The sequence below is a fragment of the Chaetodon trifascialis genome, chromosome 10, assembly GCF_039877785.1.
Source record: "Chaetodon trifascialis isolate fChaTrf1 chromosome 10, fChaTrf1.hap1, whole genome shotgun sequence".
NCBI lineage: Eukaryota > Metazoa > Chordata > Actinopteri > Chaetodontiformes > Chaetodontidae > Chaetodon > Chaetodon trifascialis.
The window spans coordinates 16,186,709-16,207,495 of NC_092065.1; the positions used below are offsets into that span (position 1 = coordinate 16,186,709).

The window sequence follows — 20,787 nt, forward strand, 5'->3', positions numbered from 1 at the left end:
AATGTTGAGCGTCGACGTATAGACGTATACAGAGCAACGCCCTCGTTCATGTGAATAGGAAGAGAAAGTTGCTTTAGGGTTTCCTCTTTTTAACCAAAGCCTTAATACCACCAACATGTCCTATGTGGCGTAACCGTGCCCCCCACTCACACATACACACACAACTCAATTGGGGCCTTTTCACTGAACAAAAGCAGTACACATCCGTTTGTGCAGGCAGAGTGTGCGAGAATAGGAAGGGTGGAGGAGGCTCTTTTGGTGGCTGCACCTGTCCTATTTTATGAGGCTCTAATAAGCAGATAACAGGATGAAAAAAAGAAGGACGTCCACTAAGAGAGATTCAGACTCCACCTTCTCCTTATTTGACTGAAATTAATTAGAACCTCCTTTGAGGTCACGGCTGTGCACCAGCCACCATTAACGCCTTTGACTATGGTGTCGTCAGTGGGTGTTATTCTATATTTCTTCTTTAATCTTATGCACTAAGAGTCCTTGTAGACAAGTCCGGATGATTTCCTGTTGTGATGATACAGGTTTGTTCTCTCCTCCTGACCCCGTCACTCAGCTTTTTCCTCCTGCATGAGCCTGAATGGATGCAGACATGTTTTATAACCAAGCCTGACCCTGTGCAGTGTCCCATGCGATGTTGCTGTCTCCCTGTCCCACACGTGCTCCCAGGTGTCTCCACGGTGTGTCGGTGACTGGCGGCAGTGGTGTCCACGCCTGCGCACTGATAGAGAAAGTCCTCCTTTGCTATCCACGGTGTGGTGAGTAATTCAGCCATAATCCGCCTTTCTCCTCTCCCCTCTTCTTTCCCCTCTCCTCTCCCCCTCTCCTGTGGTTCCATTCATATTCTAATCACAGCTTTCCCTTCTCCAGCTCTCAGGCACTCCATCAGAGCCCTCCCAGCCTCGGGCTTTGCACTTTTACTTCCCCCCCTTTGTGACCGTTCCCTCTTCTCAGAGGCACACCAAAAATAAGGTTGCCACAGCGAAAAAAAAGAGGCCGACAACTCCACCAGAAAATTCACACTGGTGCAGTTTTTAGCATGTTCAGTTGTGTGTGCGAGTGCGTGATGCGTCAACTCTGTGGAAAAGTTATCACTAAGATGGTGTAGTGGTGGAATGGGGTTAGAAACAGACTAAATGTGGCAACAAGTGTGTGTGGGGAGTGAAACGGGCGATAAAATCAGAAGGAAAGGCAGGAGCGGTGGTTGTGTAGGGATGTATGTTTATATGGAGCTCTGGGGTGTATAAAAACGTATTAAATGCCATAATGGAAGACGAGGAGGCCACAGTGTTAGGACTGCGTAGATCTAAGCCTCCTTTTTTTTTTCGTTGGGAGGGAGCTTTTCTTATTCAAAACAGCCCCACAAAAGACTTCCAGTGAGCCTTGCCACATCCCCATCTGACTTGGGGCCATTCATCAGCCTTCCAAGCCTATCAATGACATGTCCCCATCAGGGCTCCTATAAAATCAGCCCCTTTCCCATGAAACATCAGCAAACATTTTGACGGGTCTGGCTTTCCCCCCGCTGGATTTCTGGAGTCTCTACCCCCCTTTCCTCCCTTATTCCCACCTCCCCCCCTCTCCTCCGCCAACACCACCCCTCTCTGGGTGAACCTCAGATCCTCAACATCTCCTGTGACGGGCAGTGGTCACGGAAACACAGAGCGAGACGAGGGGAGAGCCGCTGAGGAGGGGGAAACGTGCACCAAGCCATTTTCTTGGAGGAGCCAGTGTCGTTGATGGGAAGAGGATGCATTGCGGGCTGCTGGAGGAGCCTGATATGGATTCCACAGGTCAGTCCTGCCTAACTCTGCTCACTTTGTGTGGATTGTGTTGAGAAATCGAGCCTCTGTTCAGAAACACTGTGTGAGCTGCTGCTGCTCTTCTGGAAGTCTCAAACTTTGCCTGTAGTCGCTCTGCGTTGGGATGCCCGGCTGTTGATTTTATCCTTTTTTGTCACTTATTTCATTTTCTTCATTTCTGCAGTTATTTATGAATGAGTGTGTTTGGTGACTCATTTTTGAGTCGTGCTGTTATTGTTGTCAGACACATTTGACTAAAGAAAGCAGAGAAATAGCGCTTAAATTTCCTTTAATGTTTCAGCCAAGAGGCTTCTGGCTGGTTTTTTCTTTTCAGTTAAAGCAATTTAAAAAAAATCTTTATTCATCAACAGCAACAGAGGAATAAAAACAGCAAGTGCACATCATGCTGCACTTATTTTTTTTAGCTTTTCGGCTTCTTTTATCTTGTTTTTCCTCACTTTTTTTGAGTCCAGAGTTTGGAAGCTAAAGCATTTATTCAGCTTCAAAACTGATTTTATTGAGAATTGAACTTATCTGGCAGAAGTGAGGACATTATTTGTTTTTTTGAAACATTAATGATTAATGTCCTTTCTGATTAGAGGACTTCAAAATAAAACAAATTATGCAACAATTGCTTACCTGCTGAGAAGCAGCTCAATTTACTAAAATTAGTGAAAGAGATTAATGGAAATCTTAAATCAAAGCATTTCTAAATAATTTACTCTAAAGAAAATGACGTTTGTAGAGTGCTGGTGCAGTGTGGAGTAGTTTAGCCCTGAATGTGTGTTAATAAATGAGTGAACATCCGTTTCACTTGCTGATCAAATTTAATCCAATTATTTAGATCCCCAACTTATCTGTTCCTGTGGCAAATGAAGCTTGAGGTCTGAGCCTCTGTGGAGAATTAGCTATACTTCAGTGGATTCCCTTTTTCATTTCCAAGCTTTTTTGGTTTGTTTGTTTGTTTTGTTTTAAGGGAGAAAGAAGCAAATACGGTTGGTGAATGATGAGACACGTAAGAAGGCCGTAAGTGACACAAATGCACAGGGTTTTTTGTTTGTTTGTTTGTTTTTTTAACTGGGTAACAGGCATCATAATGGACCAATAATCAGGTAGTGATGTTAAAGGTGATAAGAATAAATACAGCCATTAAGACCAGTCTTGTATTTCTGGAGGATAGAAAGTCAGAGCTTGTGTTCGGAGGCCGTGAGTTCTGCTTTCTGCTCCTGTGCAGCCATGACGGGACTCTAAACTCCAGTCTGACCTTTTCCATCAGCACGTGCCGAACATCGAGGTGTAGACTCCTCATCGTGTGTAAACTTCGAAAACTTTGGAAAATCTGTGACCTCCTCTGAATCCCTCCATGGTCTGCACCAACAGGTCGTCCTGCCAGCAGTCTGTGCTAGCAACAGCTCCTGTGGTGATTGTTATCAGTTCAGATGCAGAAAAAATGAATAAATAACACAATTTTAGTTTTTATTTTGTTGAAGAGCTCAGAAATAACTTAATTGGTTAAATACTTTTATTTTGGTACCTTGTGCACCAAAGTAAAAGAGCACAGAGTTTTTTTGCCATAGGTTACATAATAGTTTTTACTCACCAGAGTTAATAGAAAATGTACTTTTTATTCTTTTAGGACATTCAGTTAAATACAAGTGGCTGGGTTAAAAGAAACTGCAGCTTATTATTAGAACAGATAAATGAAACTTGTTGCACTCAAACAATAAAAGATGAATATTACTCATGAACAATTTCCTTCTTAATTATGTTTATCTAATACTGAATACGAGAAAAAAGCAAGAATTTCTAATGGATTTCCACTCTGCTCGTCAGGCTGCTGCGACATGAAAGCTTTGGTGTTTTGCTGCTGCTCGGTCACAGAAAGCACACCAGTTGAGCTATTTCTAAGTAGAAATTAAAACAGGACAATGGCTTCTATTCCACCAGACTGCTTCAGTAATGTGCACAGGCTCTTTTAAGCAAGTGTGTATGCTCGTAGTCCCCTGGGAACAATGCTGGATTCCTGCCGTCCTGCTGAAAACATCTCAAATAGAGCCATGGCTGCACCACTGCCCATACAATCGATTGTTGTCAGCTTGCCCTGTCACATTAGTGACATTTAAAGTGTCCTGTATAGGCAGTAATTTGCACTGTTTATGTAGATTTGGCTTTAGCTCTTCTCTGCAGGAGCTGCAGGACAAAATGAGTTTACTCAAGAAAGTGAATTTTTAGATTGGCAGTAAATGTGTACAAAAAGAAAAAAAATACACCAAAACTGCTGTAAAATTCTGCTTGTTGTGTAGCCAAATGACACATCTTTAGGAATCCTGTTCTTTTGACCGGATTCCTCGTTTCACCATCACGTCTGTCTAAATAAGATAAAATTGTTTGTTTGAGTTGTACTAAGAGGAGTCATGTTAGCATCCAGCTCTGTGACCTGTGGTCCATCGTGCCTTTTTTAGAGAGCTGGATTGAAAGATGCCTCAACGAGAGTGAGAGCAAGCGATACTCCAGTCACACGTCTCTGGGGAACATGTCCAATGATGAACGTAAGCAGCACCAACACTGTTACACTAAAACCACAGACTGTTAACTGCTGTCGTGTTTCCTGGACCTCATTCAGTAATCGTATTGTTAGTGTCGCGTACAATGAATGTCGTTGAACCGCGTCTGCACAGAAAGACGTGCGTGTTTTGCACATTCTTGTGTCATGTAAGCTTTCTTTGGAGCCACATTTGTGATTTTATGTGTTGAATGTTACAGATGAAGAAAAAGAAAACAATAGAGCCTCAAAACCACATTCGACACCGGCTACTCTGGAATGGTAAGTTGTTAAAAAACACATTTATGTAAATTTTTTTTGCTTTCATCAAATGTGAAAATAAGTGAGAAAATTAAAAAGAAAGAAAAAAGTCCCATATGTTTATGTCAAACAACATTAATCAAATGCAAATATTGTGAATTAGTGTATAAACAATAAAGCCAGCCTGCAAAAAAAGGTTTTTAATGAATGAATATTAAGTGTAATATTATTTGGCAAGGTTTAAAATGATACTGAAGACTTTCTTGTTGTCTTGATCCTGGTCTGTGGTGGTGAAGTCTGCAGGATTTCCTTCATCATTTTCCATCGAATTCGATATCAAAAGCATTTAATTGAGTAGTTTTACATGACACACACAGATGACATTGTGGATGTCAGTTTGTCCACACGCTGGTGTCTTTTCTGGCCTTTTTATGTCGGGAGAGCTAAGATTTACATTGTCTGCTGCTTTTTTAAATACTTCATTTTTACTTTGTTCATGTTAAACAAATTTTGTGTTTTAAGTGACAAGGAGTAAATAAGAAATATTTTCTTTTGTTCAAATCTAAATTGTGCATCTGATCATGATAATGTAGTGAAGTAAGATTTGATGTTTTATTTATCATCCCTCAATAGAGACATCTCACACAGACAGACCTTAAAAGACGAGCGGCTTCGACCTGCAACACATCTTTCACGTCCTCCGCATTTGTAGAATGTAAAACCCCACACATGCCTCTAGTTTATACGCCTGCCTGTTGCATAGCCTCATGACCGATGACACCCTTTACTTAATAGCATTCAAACATGCTCACGGGCTTAAATTAATATTTATAATGATTTAACCTGCACTGTGGGGGGCTGAAACCCACTGTGAGGAACATGAGTTGGGTCAATGTGCCGTTTTAAAGAGAAGCATTATCGGCATAAATGCTGCTGTAATTGGCCTCACTTCATTGTGCATAGTGAGCATTTTTTTCTTGCAGGGTGAAATTTACTATAAATTTAACTTTGATTTTAGCAGGATGCTACAGTAAAAGTAAACAGTACCTGTATGTTTGCAACCGTAATGATGAGTTTTAGATAGATGATTTGGTTTTCATTGTTAAACCAGAAAGAATACATTTGATCGCAGGACTGTTTGACCACTCACTAAAACAAGGTTTATATATTTACATCACAACAATACAGAATAACCATCAGTGAATTTTACAGTCTCAAAAATGCATGTATTTATCAATATAGCCATATGGCAATGACTGTAATTCAGGAGAAGTTTCAAGCTTTCTGAGTGAAAGGAAATGTTGGGTCAGGTCGAAGAGATCGTCTCCCATGGCTCAATGAAACAATGCAGTCATGGCTCATAAAACAAACAGGCCAGGCTCTTACATTGACATGTGTGTTCCATAAGTCCAGTCCACACTTTGAATTTACCTGTTTGTCATCAATCTGTTGCTCCTTAAAACATCAGTTTCCTGTTCTGACCATCAGAGAAGTGACCTGGTACAAACTGTGCAATCATACTTAATTTGCTGAACCATTAGGGGGCAAAAATAATCCAATTTAAAGCATCACAGCACTGATAAACTAATGGATTATCAAGTGTTTACCTTTTAAAACAAGTTACAACATGCTTTATGGTCAAAACAAAGAACAAAAAGCAAAGAAAATCCAAAACATAAAAGCTAAAACAGGATAAATAATTAAAAACGTTGACAAAATATATCAATTTTCTGACATCACATTTTATGATTTCAGTAAGGAAGAAAATAATAAAAGCCGCATCGCTGGTACTGGGCTTTATCGGGACATATAGATGATTACTATCCTCTGAGCAATGAAAATCAATACTATGTCAATGCATGATTTGGCCCAGGGTAGCATGCAGATGGTGAATAAAAGGGGACCCAGTATAGACTCCTGGGGGACTCCACAAAGACAGGAGCGTGAGAGGAGGAAATATGTCCAAGCATAGCAGAGAGGAACATAAGATAAGAGATGAACCAGTCCAGAGCCTGGCTCAAGTGTTAGCTGCCGACATACACATCCAGCAGACACAGGAAAAAGCAACTTACAGACACTGACAACCACAGACATCGATAGAGTTGTGATTTGCTTCTCATTGGCCCTAACTCATTCAAGGCAGTGAATGTATTTCAGTGCTACAGCTGTGCAGAAGCAGCTGATGTTGGCGTAATATGTCTGAGATCAGTGATCTCTGGGCTGTTATGTTTCATGTCTGCTAATTAGAGTACCTGAACATTCAGTCCTGTTGGGGTGGATGAGACCGTAGCTGTTTGGTGCTAACTGCAGTGTTAAATGTGTGTGTAGATGCTTTATGCTGCGTGATGTGATTGCGTGTTGCGAATGTGCAGCATAGAAGCTGCTTTAATGTACACGATGATATTATATGATATTATATTATGCGTGCTTTTATGCAGTGTTCTGTTTGGACTGTTGTTCCTCATCGACTGTCGTGTGTTACAGTTTATCTCATCCAGAGAATACAGATAGAAATTAGTCCTATTGGGTAAATCTGATACACACATATGCATTCTGTTTACTAATATCCCCTCTTCAGTAAATAAAATGTGCACTTTAACATCATATTGTCATATATTATTTTTGCTGACATGAATGTCATCTTGCTTCCTAAACATTTACACTAAATCACTGCACATTTTTCATCATTTTTGGCAGAAACGCCGTGATCATAAGATGCCTCACTGAAGTTCTCTCGTTTCATCTCATTCATATCAACAATTCTCAAACTTCTGTATTTAATAACTCCTATCATCATTCACAGGCTAGAGGAGAACTATGAGATTGCCGAAGGTGTGTGTATCCCCCGAAGTGCCCTCTACATGCATTATCTAGACTTCAGTGAAAAGCACGACACGCAGCCTGTGAACGCGGCCAGCTTTGGAAAGGTGAGATTTAAGTGGAGATGAAGGTTCAACAATCTGGCAGCTCATCATTTTCACCCGCATCCAGTGTAGCTCAAAATGATCCTTGAACGTCTTGAAAACAAATGAAAGTCATTAGCTTGGTAGCATCTGCAGTCCATGTCTCTGTTTAAAATGTTTGATTAACGAAGCAGAGGATGTGCAGTCGGGTGGTTCATCAAAGCTCAAAGTATTTTCTCTGCTTTTCAAGGCTTTAATACATGTTATAACCAAAGTGACTTCGCAGAAGAAGTTACAAAACAATGTTGGGATGCTGAAGCCCCTGTGAAGGCATTAATCTCACACACTAAATCAGCATCAGTCTGACCATTTCATGCCTGGGTTGGTTTTGTGCTGCAGCTCTGGCTGCTGTTGAAGTAATATCAACTGCAGCTCAGTGTGAAGCAGCAAAGCTCTGCGGTCGCTCACTGAACACATAATCCAGAGCCAAAGGAGATGTGCTTTCGTCTGTTCCCACAACCCCAAGAAGTTCCTCAGCCTTCCTACCCCCAGCCATCCCCTGTACTCTGGACTCCGGCCCCAACCCCCAACCCAGCCCACCCCCGCCCCTCCACAGCTCCTGTCGGAAGATATTGAAAAAGAGAAGGGGCCTGGATTAATGTGTAATTAAAGGAAATTTGGAAGGGTGAGATGTTGCGGAATGTTAGATCAGTGGCTGGAGCAGTGTGGGGTGTCCTTTAGGAAGGCTTCATTGATTCAGGACAAAAAAACGAGAGAGGGCCCGGACTGCCTCCCTGTCTGCTCATTTATCAAGCGGGGCCTGACAGAAACTTCACAGCTTGGCCTCTTTTTTCATCCCACACAATGGAGAGCTACACTGTTTGCTAAAGTTTCTGCACCAGGAGCTGGACCAAGGAGCCAATCTCTTTGGACAAAAAGAGAGGAAAGGAAGAAGGAGGGAGTGGAGAAGAGAAAGAGAGTGAGAAGGAGAGAGGATGGGTGGGAGGACAGATGAGGGGAGACTGTTGATATAGGGGGAAAAAAGTAATACCCCTGGATGTCATAAATGGATGGCTCTCAAAGCGTTTTTTCACCCTCACAGACCTCCCTGTGGACACGGCTATGAGACTTTCATGTTTCTCTCCTGACAAACTTTATTAAACACTTTCTCATAAAGAGCTGAAGATCCTGTACGAACGCAGTATTTCTGACAAGTAACGTCTTCTGTACTTGTTGCGTATTAGAAGTCAAATGAACCCTGACCTTTTTTCTATTACGTACTATTTTTTTTTCCCACTAAGTGACAAATACGCACTCTTTCTCTTTACTTTCATACGTTACTGCCAAAGGCTGAGATGAATTGGATATATCTGCAGTTCTCACACACCAACAACTCTTTCTCTCCCACAATGAACAGATCATAAGGCAACAGTTTCCAGCGTTAACTACCAGAAGACTGGGTACAAGAGGGCAGTCTAAGTAAGTTGGTTTGATTTTAGTCTTTTATGAACCACCTGCATATTATACACAAACACTTTAACCATTGTCGCCCACAGTTTCTGAGTTTATATGAAAAAAGTGCATTTCTTTACCTGATACAAAGAATTTATCACATTTGATATTAGCTTTTTTTTTAACAAATTTATCACAAATTCTGACAAATAGTTATATTTTTATTAAATGTGCATGGGTTGTTTCTCATTCCAGGTTTAACCCATAATCCTCCTGCTTGTAATAAACCTTTTAAATTAAAATTCTCCTCAGGTACCACTACTACGGCATCGCGGTGAAGGAGACCTCTCAGTATTATGACGTGATGTACTCCAAGAAGGGAGCGGCATGGGTGAACGAGACGGGGAAGAAAGAGGTCACGAAGCAGACAGTGGCGTATTCACCGCGTTCCAAACTGGGGACGCTCCTCCCAGAGTTTCCAAATGTCAAAGACCTAAATTTGCCTGCCAGCCTGCCAGAAGAGAGGGTAAACAGGAGTTTTAAAAGTCCATCCTTACAGCCCCCTCCTCCCACCTCTCCCTGCCATCTCATCGTCTCTGCGCCCCCTCTGGCTCCAGCCTTTTATCTGCCCCGGGACCTTCACTGGGTTTGCATTTAGAGAGGGACCTTGAGGATTTATATGCTGGCTCCTCACTAACTCTTAATCTTTTGGGGGAGATAATAAGATCTAGCATTGGACAAAGGACAGGCACTAGCTGTCCAGCTTTTAAAGAGGGGCCATGATTTTAAATGGTTTGCGTTTTGCTGATCTCTAAAGCTCGTTTTATATCACTCTGCTCCAGCCTAGACCTGTAACATGTATTTATTGCTTCACTTGCTTTGTACAAGATTTATTTTCTTGTTTTTTCGTACCAAAGGAGAGAAAAGCCACTAAGTTTGTGATGCAATGACATCAATACTCTGTTGTTGCCCACAGGTGTCAACCTTCATCATGATGTACAGAACACACTGTCAGAGGATATTGGACACTGTCATTCGAGCCAACTTTGACGAGGCAACGTTTCTTCTGTTTTAAACCATTTTACACTTCAGATGTGTTCCAGCAGAAAGTTTGACTGCATGTCGCTGAACTTTTAATTCCTGTGATGCTGAATCTCGTGCTGTGTGCGGTGCTTTCAGGTCCAAAGCTTCTTGCTGCACTTCTGGCAGGGCATGCCACCCCACATGCTCCCCGTCCTCGGCTCCCCCACGGTGGTGAACATAGTGGGCGTTTGTGACTCCATCCTTTACAAGGCTATCTCTGGGGTCCTGATGCCCACCGTCCTGCAAGCACTACCTGATAGGTGAGCACGTGTTGTGACCCTCACTCTTCAAATGAGTGCGTTTTGTACCATTTTCCTGTCAGCTGTTAATACGGGGTAGGATGGTAGTTTTTTTTTAGCTGCTGCAGTAACAGTAATGTCTGTTTTTTTTTCTTATTAATAACACCATGGACTTTAAAAGCTGAAGCTTGGAAACAGTATTTGAACTCAAGGTCCACTTATTGCCTTATGCTGTAGCTTTTCACCTTATCTCATTTTTCCTCATCAGATTGAGCTAAATTTCTTTTCATTCTTCTTGGACAAAAAAAGTAACTTGAAGACAACTGGATTCTGGATTGGATTTTTTCCTGTTTTTATAGATCAGAAACGTATCAATTATTTAGGAGAAAAAGCAGCAGATTAATCTGTAATGAAAATAACTGCTTGATGGTGTCTCAGGTATTAAATAACTTTATGTTTTCCCTCACCCTCACAGTTTGACTCAGGTTATTCGAAAATTTGCCAAACAGCTCGATGAGTGGTTAAAAATAGCACTTCACGACCTTCCAGAAAACCTGAGGAATATCAAATTTGAATGTAAGTATAAAATCGCATCTCGTCATCATGATATTTTTATTTTGAACACAGAAAGTTCAAATGATGGCACGGGATTGACCACATTTTTTCTCCTTTTTTGTTTCCAGTATCCAGGAGATTTTCTCAGATTCTAAAGCGACAAACATCCTTAAACCATCTATGTCAGGTGCCTGTCATGTTTTTTAATAAAATCCATATGAGGAAACACAGCTGATAAGGAATATGGGTATGCTTGTGTAAGTAATAATGTTGATTTATCTGGTCCTAGGCGTCGCGGACTGTGATAAACAGTGCCGACATCACCTTTCAAATGCTGGAGGACTGGAGGAATGTGGACTTGAACAGCATCACCAAGCAGACACTTTACACCATGGAGGACTCACAAGAGGAGCACAGGCAGCTTATTATCCACTGTAGGTCCATGCGTTTAAGATGATTCCAGTCTAACACAGACAGGGAATTACACTCTACCTCTACACAAACAACACACATTCCCACGACCAGCAGAGTCAAAGTATTAATGATGGAGACCAAAAGGTTAAACAAGTTCACTCTCCTCTGAAACACCCTGCGGAGCATCTCCAATTCACTGCAGCCTCACGCCTCTGAATCAGTCCTGACAGGGTCGGAGGTCACTGATGCGTAGAACTTGTTGCACAAAGATATCGTTTGTGTCTAAATTTATCTGTTTGTCAGCCTTCAAGTGATGTGAAATGTTACGTAACCTGACGTTGTCCCTCCTGTCACAGTGTATCAGGAGTTTGACCGTCTATTGGAGGAGCAGTCTCCAATCGAGGCGTACATCGAGTGGCTGGACTCAATGGTGGACCGCTGTGTTGTCAAGGTCAGACAGCAAAAACTGGGCTTACACAGGTGTTTAAGCCCAGTATGACTCAGCATTTTTGCATTAGGCAGTAGTAATGATGTCCTTTATTGATGTTGCACTGATGAAGCTTAGCTATTTTCCACGTTTGATGGCGAGAAGTCTTTTTAACTAAACGTTTGAAGTGTTTGCGCAGCAGAAGTCTGATTATTTGGCCCTTAAAGAGACACCTGCGGCTGGAAGCCACTCGTCTCTGCGTGTCTTTCTTACACAGAGGCACTTACGTTGCAATCCTCCCAGTTAATGATGTCTTCAAGCTTCCCATTTGCGTCCATTATGTGCCAGATATGGGCTTGTAAAATTTGGTCGCCCTGGCAACGTCTTGGACTGCCCAGACAATAGTTCAATAGGAAGGCGTGTCCCCGGGGGCAAATTAAATAGTTGACTTGTTGACATGTTTTTCGTTCCTGAGGGTTAAGCCCCAATGCGGACCTAGGGGTTAATTCTACCCCGGCATCCCAACCCTTCCCCCTCTTTTCTCATGGAAATGTTCTCTCTAGGTGGCAGGCAAGAGGCCCGGGTGCCTGAAGAAGGTGGCCCAACAGTTCCTGCTGATGTGGTCGTGTTTCGGGACCAGAGTCATCCGGGATATGACCCTCCACAGCGCACCCAGCTTTGGTGAGCTGCTAATGCTTTGTCATCATTCCTGAATGCGCCAGATGGGAAATACACAACTTTGACGGTGCTTCATGAGCATGCAAAAAGGGTTATGTCCCGCACACGCAAGGCCCCACACCACACAGGTTTGAAAAATACCGTTGCAATGGTGAAACATTTGTCAGATAAAAACACAACTTCTTACATTGCAAACAAAAAGCTTTGTCTTCTGTCACATGCTCTGCAAATAAAATCTGCCATAATAAATCCTCCCGTGCTAAAACACAGCCCAAGCTTTTTATAATCATCCATCAGAAATAGACTTTTTACTGAAACCTTAAATCAGCATTTGATGAGCAATACAACATGGAGATCAAGGAGAACCTTAAACGTGGCTGTTTCTACAGTTTCTGTATTTCTGCTTCACTTAATGCAGAATTTATCTGCTTTGATGATGCGATATGTTTGTACTAAACACCAACATGCCATCTTTCCTTATTCATAAATGATAAGTATCATGAATATCGCACTGTAACTAGTTTTGAAAAATCAAAGTCACACCAAAATAGACAGATGTCCTGCAAAGTTTCGGCTAAAGATCATTCCACAGGTAAACAGGCTCATTGGTTACAGGTGATAGTATCATGATTGGGTATGAAAGGGGCATCCTGGACAGGCTCAGTCATTCACAAGCGAGGATGGAGCGAGGTTCACCACTTTGTGAACACATGATTGTATAAAGGAGATTACTACATGGGCTCAGGAACACAAACTGACTTTAACACAGTGTCCCAGCCTTTTTTGAAGAGTGTTGTATATCTGTGTCACCACTGACGGCCAAAGCTAGTCTACATTTCTAAACTCCGTTTAGGTTCAAGATTTCCTCTGCTGTTTGAATCTCAAGTCTGAAATAAGGAGAGAGGAGAAACAACTAAAATGGCTGCTTTAATTGCTTGTTGTGCACAGCCAAGGTTAGCAATAAGTGAAGAGCTGTAAAAATGAAAGAAAAGAAAATGACTTGTCTTTCCTCCACTTGTGTCCTTTGGGCCTGTCTGTGAATATCAAAGACACAGCTGGTTGCAGTGTTTTGAGAAAGCAGGTCTCTGTGCACAAACAGCTAATTAACAAAAGCCGTCCCTCCCCTCTCCCGATGTGTGTGCCTGTCTTTTCCATTTTATGACCGGTCAGTATTACACCCCGCTCCCCTGAATAGCCACAAGTGTTTATTATGCGCACGGCGGCGGCAGCGACCGGCACAATGACACAATTGTGCCACTCCCTCACATGCCAAGGTCTCATCTTCCGCACGACCCCGGGGTCAGCTGACATATTTCTGGCACTGACTCGGTACACGGAAAAAATCTGGCTCACTTCTTTTTAATAACAGCGGCCTTCCTGTCAGTCTGCAGGATGTGATGTCATCACTCAGATGCTTTTAGAGATGCTTCTGTCTTAATGGTCTTCATCATTTATGTCCAAAACATTTCAGCACACAGTTACTTCCACACACCCTCAGAGTCTTTTGTACAGTTAAGACTTCTTTCTCTGTGTAAAACTCATCCTGTCTATCTGTGCGCAGGGTCCTTCCACCTGATCCACCTCATGTTTGATGATTATGTGCTTTACCTGCTGGAGTCCCTGCACTGCCAGGAGAGAGCCAACGACCTCATGAGGGCCATGAAGGGAGAGGGCAGCACAGGTGAGACCACTGCCTAGAGGTCTAGACCAGAGATGCACCGATACTGATCACATATCAGTCCGATCCTGGCTCACATAACTGGTCATTAATTTAATAAATAATAATGCAGTTAATTTCTATTTATCTGTTACATTTTGTTTCACACGGTTAGAAAAGCAGTATTTAATAGTCTCGTACACACAGTGAGCCTCTTTATTAAACACTCGTATTGGATCAGTGGTCCATAATGGCTGACACCCAAAGCTGTCGGTATCAGGACTGAGAAAATCAGTTGGAGCATCCCTGGTCTAATCAATAATCAATGACAGCACAGTTGCAAAAAGATTGTGTCATTGGAAATTTCCAATAATTTTGAACTGTTCTTTTTTTCATTGTTTTTCAAGTAAAAGTCCCAAACATTCCCAAACATTTCAGCTCATGAATTGTGAGGATTTGCTGCTTTTCTTTGTTATAATAAACTAAATAGCTTTTGTTCTGGACTGTTTTGGATGACACCAGAAGACACCAGCTTGATGTACATTTTTAACAATTTCCTAACATTTGCAAAAATAATCATCTCATTATTTAGTAATGAAAATAATCCGTGATTGCTCATTTATTTTAGAAAACATGGTTGAGGTAGAAGTGTTTACTTTATGGCTTGAAACGTCAAACTACTGAAGTCATGAGACTTTTGGGAGCATAAGATCAGTTCAGCCAGAAACTCTTCAGAAACTGGGATCTTGTGTCAGTGTGTTTAATGCTCTGCTGGGGTTTTTACTCATATTAGCCCAAGATAATTACTGTGACACTGACACAAGTCACTTCTCTTCATCATCACGCACAGTATCATAGAAGTGTGAATTGTAGCTTCAGTACATCTGAGTGTTTGAAGCGTCCATCCATGCCTTTGATTGGAAATGTACACTGGAATATTTCCTTGCTGTTTCTATATCAGGTGTTGTCACTGTCTTGTGTGCACACATGCTTTGCCCTCGGACATGTGTTGTACACAATCAGCTACGCCTCACAAAGAGTTCAACCCTCTCAAAGTAAACGCAGACTTTAATTCACACGATATCCCTTTTGTATAATGATCTGTCCTCTCCTGACAACTTCAGCAGAGAGAGAGGAGGAATTCACGCTGACGGAAACCACCCCCACCTCCCCGTCTCCAGGAGCCTTCTCTCCCGCCCGGTCAGTCCAGTCTGTGGGCGTTTCCTCAGCCAGCTCCCCGACAGCAGCCGTGTCCCCGGAGTACACTGGAGTCACCTCCACCACAGGTGAGACAGGCCTCACAGCCACACACAAACATCTGAAATCAGCAGAGATCTCGCCGCACATAGTTCCTTTATGCCGTCACATTTGTCTCTGTGTCCATATATGTGTCTACCAGGCGCTGTTCAGTCATATACCTGGTCCCTTACATACACAGTGACAACAGCAGGCGGCTCCACTCCAGAGGCTGGACAGCAGCTGTCCTGTATGAGGAACACCGCTCCAGTCCCACCTCCGTCCTCCACCCACCGGATGCCAGTCTACACCCACAGAGAGGAACATGGGTAATTATGATTTCAGTATTAAATTTCATTTCCAAGGCATTTTGGAAACATTTTTTAGAGGATTTCTTGAATAAATTGTCCTCACTCTATTCTAGGTATACTGGTAGCTACAACTATGGCAGCTACACCAACCAGCATCCTCACTCCATCCAGAGCCAGTATCCCAGTCTGGCCCATGAGCCAGCGATCCCAGCCCCCCTCCACTACTCTGCCTACCACCGGTCGTCTGCACAGGTCAGTCCCAGCCACCCAAGAACTTGTGTTCAGCATTTAAAACGAATTTAGTTGAGTCCCTTATGGAACTCGACATATTATTTATACATGACATATGAGGTGCATTTTACAGTTGCGGTTGGTTGAGGTGGACCAACATTTACATGTAACTACTTTACATACTGTCACATACTGTTTTAATCTACAGCAGTTTAATATATTTTATAAAGTCGTATATACGCTATGTAAAATCTTAATCTGCAAAGTAGTTGTCAGGTAAGTTTAGTGCAGTAAAAAGATTAATATTTCCCTCTGAAATTAAGTGAAATACAAGTCTTAAGTGGCATAAAATGGAAATACTGAAGTACAAGTACCTCAAAATTGTACATAAGTCGAGGACTTGAGTCGGTGTATGTTGTCACAGTCCAGTGAAGGCTGCAGACTGTGCTGATGTCCACAGAAAGGGATGAGACTCAGTGTCACATTAGTCAAATAACAAAAACAAAATGGATGTGAATATGAGTGTGTGTATGTCTGAACAGCAACTAATGGCTAAACTGTTTGCATCCACAATATGTACAGAAATATGTAGATGTTAATAGACAATGTAAACTGTTAAAGAGAGTAAATGGAAGACTGAAGATTAAACATGAGGAAAAAGGTTATTGGGATGAGATGGGGTTGCTGATGTTACAGCTCGTGCTGTGATTGGTGTGAGTTAACTCTTTTGATGGTAATTTCCTGTCAAGGGCCCTCCAGCCTCCGCTGCCTTTATAGTGGGAGGAGATCAGCTGGGCCTCAGCGGTCGCAGTGTTTCTAAAAGTCCCCGAATCACCCGCTCCTCACAGCGGAAGGAGACAGTGAAAGGTGGCTCAGCCAGGGCCAAGAGGGGCCCTGCTCTGTTACTCCTCTTTCCAGCTCTCAATAGTCTCTTCATCTGTTAGAGCCAGTAGCCACAGAGCAGGGCAAGGGGGCGTTTATTAAAATATTGTTATTCAATGGTCTCTTTTCTGCTTGTGAACAAGAGGCAGCTGAGCCGTCTGTTCTGCTCTCTGACCTGCACTGACTGTCTTTTTCCATGCCGTGATCCCTTATAATGGAATCGACTGTCGTGTTTATATTTAGTGAGAAAAAGGAAAAGGGTCCTACTTCCACTTTTTTTTAAGCTTGTCTGAGCTTAAATCGGGCACAATGCCTGTACTTTGTCTGTGTCAGAGCGTGGGGATGGAGCGGGACGAACACAAAACTTTGTTGGATTCCCATCTGTCAGAAATATTCTCATCAACAGGCAGATTTAGCCCGTTTGGGTTCAGTTACCATAGGCAACAAAAATAACACAGGAAAACTTTTTCTGATGATTTCTAATTTTCTTAAGTGGTTTCATTTTCTATTTTGACCACTGTGGTACAACATGGGAAGCAATTTCCCTTGACAGGAAATTACCATCAGCAGGGTCAGTTCACACCCAACTCTACAGGGCGAACACAGCATCGAATGTGACACCAGCAGGGCTGGAGCTGCTGCTGATGACACTTAGGTGTTCTGGCAGTTTTTGGGTTTCTTCAACCTGGGGCTAGTTTATGTTGATCTACATCAAAGGAATACTCTGGCATTTTTGGAAATGCAATTATAGCTTTATGATTAATAACAATTATCTTGCTTGTGGACGACTGAGCCTTTCCAGGATGACCCTTTCATACCCAATCATGATACTAACACCTGTTCCAAACAGGTGTTTTTGGAGCATTCCACAAGTTTCTCAGTCTTTAGTTGCTCCTGTCCCAACTTATTTGAAACTTATTGGTGAATCAAATTCAGAATAAGCAGATATTTACAAAAATCAATAAAGTTGATGAGGTCAAACAATAATTATATTGTCTTTATATTGTTTTCAGCGTTTGCCAGAAAGGATTTGCAAGAGGATTATATTCAGATATTTGCTCCATATTTTATGCTCGCATCACCGTAACTTCTTCCCACTTCTTCTTCTTCTCTTCCGCAGTACCAGCTCAACGGCCAGATGTCTCGAATGGAGCCTTGCTTGATGGGCAGCACTCCTCGGTTGCACCCTGCACCCGTTGCCCCCCGGTGGCCAGATGTGTCGCCAGCTAACAGCTGTTACACCAGCCCACCTATGCATTCATCCCGCTATGCCACCTCTGGGGACATGTACTCTCCCCTGGGCCCACGCAGGAACTCAGAGTACGAGCACTCGCAGCATTTCCCTGGCTTTGCCTACATCAACGGAGAGGCCACCACAGGCTGGGCGAAGTAGCCCATAAACACTGCTTTGGAGAGCAGTGCACACACCCCGGGCCTGCCTAACTGGTGGATGCAAAGCCTCTGAACACTACCAATTAAGTACATCAAAAAGACAAGAGCAGGGAGTGGAGAATACCAATGCAAGGTAATAGGAATCGTGGTGTGGATGTACTGACAATTGGAAAAGACTCATTACGTCAATCGCTCTGGTGTCATTTGTGCGGAGGTTTAATGAAATGTATCCAAGAATTGATGTTTTTGCTCACTGCTGGAGGAAGAAAAAATGTCAATTCAAATCATGTAGATTGTCAAAACTTGCAGCAAAATCATTTTAAGAGTGCAATGCTGCTGCCAAGCTGTGCCTTTGTTTTAAGGAATGTACACCTCTGCCAGAGTTTCCCTCATCAGTCTCACACGTCAGCGCGCAGATCATCCCGCCAACCCTCAGTCGGTTTTGTCAGTGACTGACGGATCAGGGTGCTGTAAGCTGTTACTGACACCAGTACAATCTCAGTGACACCGCTGTCTCCTCTTGTTGCTCAGCACTGCACAGCATCTTGTCGTTGGACTCATTGCAGCAGATTTGTTTGCTGCAGGATGTGGATGAACTGTACTGCCTTAACGTTCTTTTGGGACACCAGTTACATACAGTGGCACAAAGACTAAAACATACAGCATCATATAAACTCATGAAAGACCATGATCATTGTGTTCAGGTGTCCTCATCTTGGCTAGTTTTTTTAATGGTTGAATGCTGTGATTCAAAAACAACTGTGCGAGTGTATTCTGCCGCAATCTTTTTTGCTGTTTTCCTGTGATATATATATATATATATATATATATATATATATATATATATATATATATATATATATATATATATATATATATATATATATATATATATATATATATATATATATATATATAGTATTTTCTTTAACTTTGTAACATGGTGTATCCTTTATTTTCTATGTTACAATTGGTACTTTGTTCTCTGTTTTGTATGGTTAGTAAAAGACACATTAACCTAGGGTTGTGTGTTTTATAATGCACTCAAAGCTACTGAGGACCTATTACCCTATGGGTATTTATAAAAAGGGAAAATATCAAAGTGTACAGTAACATGAAGTCTAGTCACTTTTCTGTAAATAAAAGCACTGGAAACCATCTGTGGTGACTGTTAAACTATTGCAGTTGAAGCTGATGTGTATGTGCAAAAAATGTTGCCACATAAATAATTTCAAAACTTAAAACAGTGAGTCATGTTTGTCAAATTGTCTCCCTTTTTTCTCTCTGTGTAAAAGTCCACCAAATGACAAAATGTCTCCAAATATTAACACAATTGTTAACACATTATTTTAGAATCAAGCACTAATATGAGAGAGTCTTAAATTACATGAATCTCTTCAGCACTGCTCTTTCCATACTCTCTGTATGTGACTATAACACAGCTGTTATTGAAAAAAAAAAAAAAGCAGTACTTTGTACTTTACATTTTGATGTTTGAAAAGCAACAGCGTTTCCAGGAGTCGTCTTTTTACTTCTCTCCATGCGGGGACAACACGGTGGGGGGTTGGGCCGCAGCACAAGGGCCACACTGCAGAAAGAATTACATTTCTATAGAGAGAATGTCCTGCTGTGCTGGGGTCATTGCACCTCAGTCCCGTAACCTTTGACCTCCGACCCCCGTCGAGGTTTGTATTTATTAGAAAATAGATCCTCTGGGCTGTGTCTCTTCGAAATCCTACAGAATTCACAACCAACACTTTGAATGCAGAAACTCTGTTAAGAGCAAAAAAAAAAAAAGAAGGCAAACCACTATTGTGATTTAATCACCTGACCTGAGTGTCAATATCAATATCCGCTGAAGATTTCAGACGAAGATTGGTGGTCCAGGGTGTGCACGAGGACATCACTGTCAGCTGTGAGAAACATGTTCTTCCAGATCAGTGGGTTTCATCTCTGATATCACCAAAACACTGCTTATACAGTTCTCATGAAAAGCACCTCCCTTTTTATTTTTAAAGACAGTTACGTGCTTTAAAATAAGTCAATAACACTTATTCAAGCACAATGGATTTCTTTCTGAAAGAAAAATCAAGAGATGCATCTGAAAATATGAGATTCAAATAACAGAAAAATATTCTTTCAAGTTTTAAACTGGGTTCATATTTTTAAATTTGCTGTGCAATGCAAAATTCAGAAATAGAATTCATCAATTACAAATAACACTAAATACACATCCAGGGGTTCATTTTCCAGTGTAAAAATATTCCTGTTCAGGGTCATGGAGGTCCTTTTTGAGGTTCAAAACAGATACTCCACACAGTTATTGCTAGTTTAGAATCATGTGTTTAGACCGATCACATGGAAACAGAGAAAACTCCACAAGGAAACAACTAAGGTTTAAACACTGGAGGATGTTCATGTGAGGCAGCCACAATATGTCCTGATCCCATTTAATGATGTGAACAGCAGCACTGATTCACAAAGAGATATTTTTTTCTGGAGATTCTGTAAGTGGCTCCAGCAAGTCTGAGTCTGTGCATGAAAGCTGCCCAGCTGTGCTTTTTTCTGTGCAGACAGATCTGCAGCATCACTGCCTCGCTCACAAAATCTACATCCACAAAACAATAAGACATTTCAGATTCAGCTGAGTAATATATCTACTGCTTCATAAAGCCTCATAGAGTTATACGGATATATTTTGCATTCAAATAAG

At 41.9% G+C, this 20,787-nt stretch overlaps 2 protein-coding genes across 3 annotated transcripts in view; one reads left to right on the forward strand and one right to left on the reverse strand.

Annotated features, from left to right (window-relative positions):
* Positions 1-20,787, reverse strand: part of LOC139337058 (kelch domain-containing protein 10-like) — a 76,974-nt gene that overhangs the window by 1,937 nt on the left and 54,250 nt on the right. The window lies entirely within an intron of this gene.
* Positions 714-18,917, forward strand: rfx4 (regulatory factor X, 4). Of its 2 annotated transcripts, none has more exons than XM_070971376.1 (18): positions 714-1,802; positions 4,274-4,360; positions 4,575-4,635; positions 7,418-7,541; positions 8,935-8,996; positions 9,282-9,495; positions 9,946-10,023; positions 10,149-10,312; positions 10,767-10,867; positions 10,975-11,033; positions 11,136-11,280; positions 11,617-11,711; positions 12,251-12,368; positions 13,927-14,046; positions 15,147-15,308; positions 15,422-15,587; positions 15,683-15,821; positions 17,803-18,917. In XM_070971376.1, the coding sequence occupies exons 1-18, from the start codon at positions 1,760-1,762 to the stop codon at positions 18,073-18,075; spliced, it is 2,211 nt and encodes a 736-aa protein (XP_070827477.1). In that variant the 5' UTR covers positions 714-1,759; the 3' UTR covers positions 18,076-18,917. The 2 variants fall into 2 exon arrangements, with proteins under 2 accessions (XP_070827477.1, XP_070827478.1); XM_070971377.1 differs by having other exon boundaries at positions 15,461-15,587.

Coding starts and splice junctions, on each gene's coding strand:
- rfx4 (XM_070971376.1), top strand. CDS start 1,760: ATGCATTGCGGGCTGCTGGAGGAGCCTGATATGGATTCCACAG. Junction 4,361..4,574: donor GAACATGTCCAATGATGAAC/GTAAGCAGCACC, acceptor TGAATGTTACAG/ATGAAGAAAAAGAAAACAAT. Junction 12,369..13,926: donor CCACAGCGCACCCAGCTTTG/GTGAGCTGCTAA, acceptor ATCTGTGCGCAG/GGTCCTTCCACCTGATCCAC.